This window comes from Diuraphis noxia, unplaced genomic scaffold (assembly GCF_037042655.1).
Source record: "Diuraphis noxia isolate RWA-SAM2 unplaced genomic scaffold, SU_Dnox_SAM2 contig0002, whole genome shotgun sequence".
Taxonomy (NCBI): Eukaryota; Metazoa; Arthropoda; class Insecta; order Hemiptera; family Aphididae; genus Diuraphis; species Diuraphis noxia.
Genome location: NW_028301712.1, coordinates 4,212,400 through 4,218,573, shown reverse-complemented (window position 1 = coordinate 4,218,573; position 6,174 = coordinate 4,212,400). Strand labels below are relative to the sequence as shown.

Genomic DNA, 6,174 nt, shown 5'->3' with positions numbered 1-6,174 from the left:
AGGTACCTATTATACCACTTACTGAATTATATGCACTTCAATAGCTTAATGACATAAACTATGACACTGAAATAAGCGATAATAATGATATCACTCGCACACTGTTGTTAGTGTTGCCGCAAAATAATATAGCGTGCTGTGGACACGACAAAGCGGCAATAAACGGATAGGAAACGGAATAAGTATAATGTACGTGCATCATGAATATTGATTGACTTTCGATTGAAACAAAAACCCAACGAATAACGTTTTAGTTTATCGTTTATTTTTGACACAAATATTATTTTGTACACGAGTAGGTAAATAATAATAATAATAATAATAATCTAATGTAATATATAATAATATATTACAGTTTGTATAATATAAATCGTCGACGACGACGACGATAAATCACACAAGCCGTTGGTATTAAATTAAAATAACAACGAGGTCGTAATAAAATGAAAAAAAAAATAAAAACGAGAGAGTACTACTAATAAATAACTCGTAAATCAATAGAGAAGTATTACAGTGTTTGTGTGGTGGCATTGCATGCGACGCGTCTACAATAATTAACGAAAAAAAAAATTTTGAAAAAAAAACACAATAATAATAATAAAAAAATCATCATAATATCGTATCCTGCAAGACCGAGAAGGGTCACATATTATATGATAATAATTACACGAAATAATAAATTAAATTAAATACATCACATTTATAATATACACATACACGCACACACATACGCAAACCGTGTATCGGTCGAAAGACCTCCCCGCGGGTGGGCAAAAAAAAACAGATTTTAAGTATAGTATGGTATACTACGCGTACCCGTCACACGAGGCTGATGATAATTGATAATGATAATAATAATAAAAATAATATAACAAAACGAATATTAATGGGTCGTCGGGAGATTGAGAGGGAGTGAGAAAGATTTGTTGTCGCGCATTTATCGACGTTTGCCGATCGGTATGCCGGGCGATTAATAATAATAATATACAATATATAAGCGGCTATCACAGTGTCACTATACATCGATGTAATGATAAAAATAAATTGTTGTGCAGATGGCGCTGACGTTAACGGCTCACGGTGGCGGCGGACGTGTCACCGCGGGGTGAGTACAACTGCTGCTGCTGCTGTTGGTGATGGTGGTGATGGTATGCGGCTGCGGCTGCGGCGGCCGCGGACGGCGGCGGGTAGCAGTACGCGGCCGTCGGGTTGAACGCGCTGTACGGCGACGGCGGCATCATGGACGGTGGTTTGCCGTAAGCTGCGGCCGCGGACGGGTGATGGAACAAGTGCCGAGACAGGTGGCTGTTGTAGGCGGAGAACGCGGCCGCCGTGGTGGGCGACATCGGACCCGCGGCCATGCAAGCGGCCGCGGAGACGGCACTACCGCCGGCTGATGTGTGCGTGCGGATGTGCTGCAACAGTTCTTCGGACGTGCTGAAGCTCTTGCCGCACAGCGAGGCGGCCGTGGCCGCTTCGGTGCCGGCGGCGGCGGGCGACGACGACTGCATGTGGCCGCCGGGAATCACCCAGCTGCACGTGTACGGGCGGGCCACGGGAGCGTAGAAAGCGGGCACGGAAGCGGCGGCCATAAGCGACGACAGGTACCGCTGGTGGTCGCACTGTACGCAACCGGCCGGGCAAGCGCCGGCCGCGGCCATCATCGGATGGTATTGTGTGGCGAACGCCAGTGCGGCCGCAGCTGCCGCGTGCTGCTGCTGCTGGCCGCACCCGGAAGCCGGGCCGCCGCACATTGGGTCCTTGCAGTCGGACGACGGAGACGCTTTGCCCGCAGCGGCCGCGGCCAGAGACACGGCGGCCGGCATCCACGGTGCACCGGGTAGGTACGTGTGTCGGAAGGCGGCAAGTGGGTCGTGCGGTTTGTACGGCGAGTGAGCGGGCATCGGCGGCGGCGGGCAGAACGCCTTGGCCGTGGCGCCGTGCATTACTTCTAGACCGGACCGTATGATCGGATTGATGGACGGGTCGGCGGCGGAGGAGGCGGTGGACGCGGCCACTGCGGTTTCAGACGAAGAAGCCGACGACGATGACCGGCGACTGCTCTTGTGGTGCGCGCCGCCATATTCGTCTCGTGGCGAAGTGGACTTGCGCTTCTTGCCGTGGCCTGCATTGTTGCCGTTGTCTTCCGAGCTGCTGCTTTTTGGCCGACTGTCGTCGTCGTTGTTGTTGTTATTGTTGTTGCTTGGATGGTTGGAATGCAGCTGATGCACACCGTAAGGCGAAGAGTGGTGATGGTGGTGCTGTACGGCGTGCTGTAGATGGTGATGCGGCGACGGTGTCGACACGGTATTTTCGTATGGTTTAAAGTTTAACTTTGCCGGTTTGGGCGTGTCTTCCATGTAATTGTTGTTGATGTTAGTCCGGTGGTGCTTGGCAGCCCCGTGGCCCAAATAAGCCACTGACGCTGAGGCCGGTGATGCGCTATGTGGCCGGTCCGCGGCGGCGGCTGTGGCCGAAACGGGGGTGGCAGCTGCTGGTTTTTTCGACTTAGCGGCCGCCGCCATCGGCGGGTCAGCGCCGATCTGGCTGCAGGTCCGCACTAACATGGCAAGTGGGCTCGTCTTGGAGTCCAACTGTAACACACAAATGGAAGAAATCGGTTAGTCGTAGAACGAGCAACAGGTCCTGTGTTAATTATTAAATAATATGCGAGTGTTAAAGTTTTTAAGAGGAGGGTGGCGTTTATACCTAACCGTTGGTACCGTGGTCAACGGTTAAGGTGAGGTTGATCGCGGTAATCAACATTAAAATTTAACGACCGCCGAGTGAGAAACCGATGATCACTATAATATGGTAATTAGGTATACAACAAATGTTCGCAACCCGTGAAATAATAATAGATAATTAGAATATCGTTGAATATTTTATGACATTATATTTCTATATACAATTAGATGCATCAAACAGTATTCGAACTCAATAGATCATGGCAATATAATATTAATACCAGTGTAGATGAATTTGGCACTTTTCCGATCGTAATAAATTTACTGAGGAGGCTAATGAATGTATTATGATGTTCGGTGATGAGTAAACAAATGCGGTGTGTTATTTAACAATACTTGTGGCTGTCGACGCCGTTGATGCCGTTAGTAAACATGCTTGAAAAGCAAACAATTCTAATAATAGTACACGTTTGTTAGACATTATTATGTGATTTTTTATCGATCATAGGAGTTGGGTTGAATTCTAAAAAAAATTGGAAGGCAACGTTGTCGATGGCTAATTGCACTTCTCTGAATTGATTGACAAGGCTACGTCTCCGGCGAAAAAAAAATAAATCTCATCACATCACGTGAAATCGATGAGTTTAATTAGTATTAATATAGCTTATCTTTGTTAAAGCTGTGTTACCTATTCATTTATAGACATGAACCTATTGTATTACGTGCCCGTGCAAACCGTTAGTGTGATTTACGTGTATTACGTGATTATACGAGAGGTCTAATTAGTAATTCATTAATCTGTAGAATATACAATGTATAGGACGTCGAAATAAAATAAAAACAGATTTTTCTTTCACTTGTTAACTGCTTTAAAGTCTAAAATAATGTATTTTATTTAACAAGCAAATAAAAACCTAAAATATAGTTATCATATAAATGCAATTATTATGATTTTCATTTTTGTAGTCGTGTTTTTTTATATTTTATTTGAAAACTTAAAATTGAATTATTGATGTTATGAATACGAATAAAGACGACGCATATACGTATATAATAAATTGCAAAATCGTATAAAGTAATATGTATGATTTACTTTGCAATTTATTAATATTGGGTTGTGTTTATATCAAAAAATTAACAATCGAATAATACTCTTATTATAAATTGTATACAGTTAAGTACCTATTATTATGATTATATTGTGGATGTAATATAATTGTATTGCTTATACCAAATTCAGTAAATTTAATCGTGAATAATAATGCATTAATTGGTAGTTGTACGCAAATATTAAAGCATTGTGACGATGGGTCGTCGAGTATCAAGCAAAAATGTTTTTCATTAGCCTGACGCTAAAGACAACTCATTTGAATTTTTTTTTAAAGATTCCCGTGTGCATAAACAAATAATAAATTGTTATTTACCGAAGCTAAAGAAGTGTCTTGAATGTATTGGTACTGATTATTCTCCGGATTCGAGTCCATGATTGCCATAGTAAATGGTCAAATGGTTGGAACACACTTCGAATCGATAAGTCGTACTCAGATAATAAAAATAAAAACTAATTAACGTTTTCTTCTTTTAAATAATAATAATAATTAAAAAAATACGATTTTATAGTTAATAGGCGTGACTGAGACTAATAAGTATTCAAAACACTTCGAGCGATCACAAAAATAATTAATAATAATAATAATAATAATAATAATCGCACAGCACAAACACAACGAACAAAATGCGAACGGTAAGAACGTCAGACGAAAACTGCTGAGCGGTCCTACGGACGGGAGCGCCGCCGGTACACGGACGAGAGGACAAAACGTATTTTCGAACACTCGACCGACGCGCGCTCTTGCCCGTGGTACAATATTTTTGGCTGCCCGATAACTATTGTACTTACCGTACCGTTGAGTAATACATTTTTTTTTTCATTTCCGACTAAATGTTCGACTACCGACCATGATTTTTATTCACTTGTATAATAATAGTCAATGACACATACGCGGTGAAAGCACGAATTACATAATTTATTATAGCGGCGTTAAAAGGTTAATAACGATATTAATCATAAATCCATAACAGTTGTAGGTACCTATATATCATAGGTAATCAAATAACTTTATAATTTTTATGGTAATCACTAATTAGTAATTAGTATAATATTATCTTATGAACTATAGCCAATAGCCATTATAAATAAAGAACAATATCAGTAGCTTATTGCGTATACACAATAATTTTTAGTGCAGATAACTTACGTGTGATGTATTACTCGTATTATTATATTTTATATTTTATAAATATATTCAAACATAGCGCAACATAGATAATTGGTGAACTATGAAAAATGTGATAAAATTCTAGCTTTTTCTATAAACAAAACTTAACTATTATAGTATAATAGTATAATAAGTTATAAAAATATATCGTCGTTTCGACTAGATACGTGCTGAACACGTTGTAATTTATTCCTATGATACGCACGACGCACTTATAGGTATACATACCTGTCCAAATAGTAATTTCTAAAACGCTGTCCACATCTGCAGTTGTACCATATAAATGATAGTTGTTATAGTGTATTATAATACTATAGCCAAAGATTATCGAATAAATAATTATATTATATTATTCATAACGTAAAAAATTGCTGTTGCTTTGATTCATTCTGGTAATATTAATTAATAAATTACAGATAATATTCTAAGCATTCTTGACGTAGATAAATATAACATCGGTGGCTAGCGAAGCGAGGACACGAATGTTCATCAAATACTGTTTGAGCTACTCTCTCTCACACCCTGTCTTTTTTTCACTCTCTCTTTCCCTCTCACGATCTGATAGAGTCTGTCGGCACACGTCAAGTAGGCGGCGGTACCACCCAAGGCGCGCGTTGACAGCAGCAGATGCACTCCTCTTACCAGAACCGTCGGCGGTGGCAATCGTTGCTGACAGCAATAAGACGGCCGTCACGAAGTCGGTTCCCCCATACATGTGTCACTAAGCTCAATTTTATTATTATTATTATTTTTTTTTTTTTTGAGTGAGCAACACAAAATTATATTTTTATAATAATATAGTTACTAGGTATAGTGTAGGTAACTTACTATACTATATACTTATACTTCACATCTTATATTTTATAATAGGGATACAAATCAAACGATACAACGTAAAAAGATATAATTTCTTAGTTTTAATAAATTTATTAAGTTAATGTGAGAAAAAATTAGTAAAAAAAAATATATATATTCGTTAAGATTGTGTAGGTACTCATAATTTGAATTGGCTAAAACATCTATTTGTAAATTAACTTTGCAAGTAAGCAAGTAATTATAGCCCATTACATTTAATAGTTATACTTTAATAAAGTAACTTTACCTAGGTATTTATAAGTTTTATTGACTCGAGACAAATTTACTTTTCAATTATCAAGATATAATTATAATGCCTAATTTTAACATGGATATAACATTTTTATTATAAA

The 6,174-nt window shown here is 39.4% G+C and overlaps 1 protein-coding gene across 1 annotated transcript; it reads right to left on the bottom strand.

Moving 5' to 3' along the window:
- Positions 1-243: 243 nt before the first annotated feature.
- On the bottom strand, positions 244-4,465 carry LOC107164058 (uncharacterized). The gene is made up of 2 exons (XM_015511741.2): positions 4,112-4,465; positions 244-2,594 (listed from the first exon to the last, which is right to left on the bottom strand). Exons 1-2 carry the CDS (start codon positions 4,178-4,180, stop codon positions 1,068-1,070), a joined length of 1,596 nt encoding a protein of 531 aa, XP_015367227.1. The 5' UTR covers positions 4,181-4,465; the 3' UTR covers positions 244-1,067.
- Positions 4,466-6,174: the final 1,709 nt, after the last annotated feature.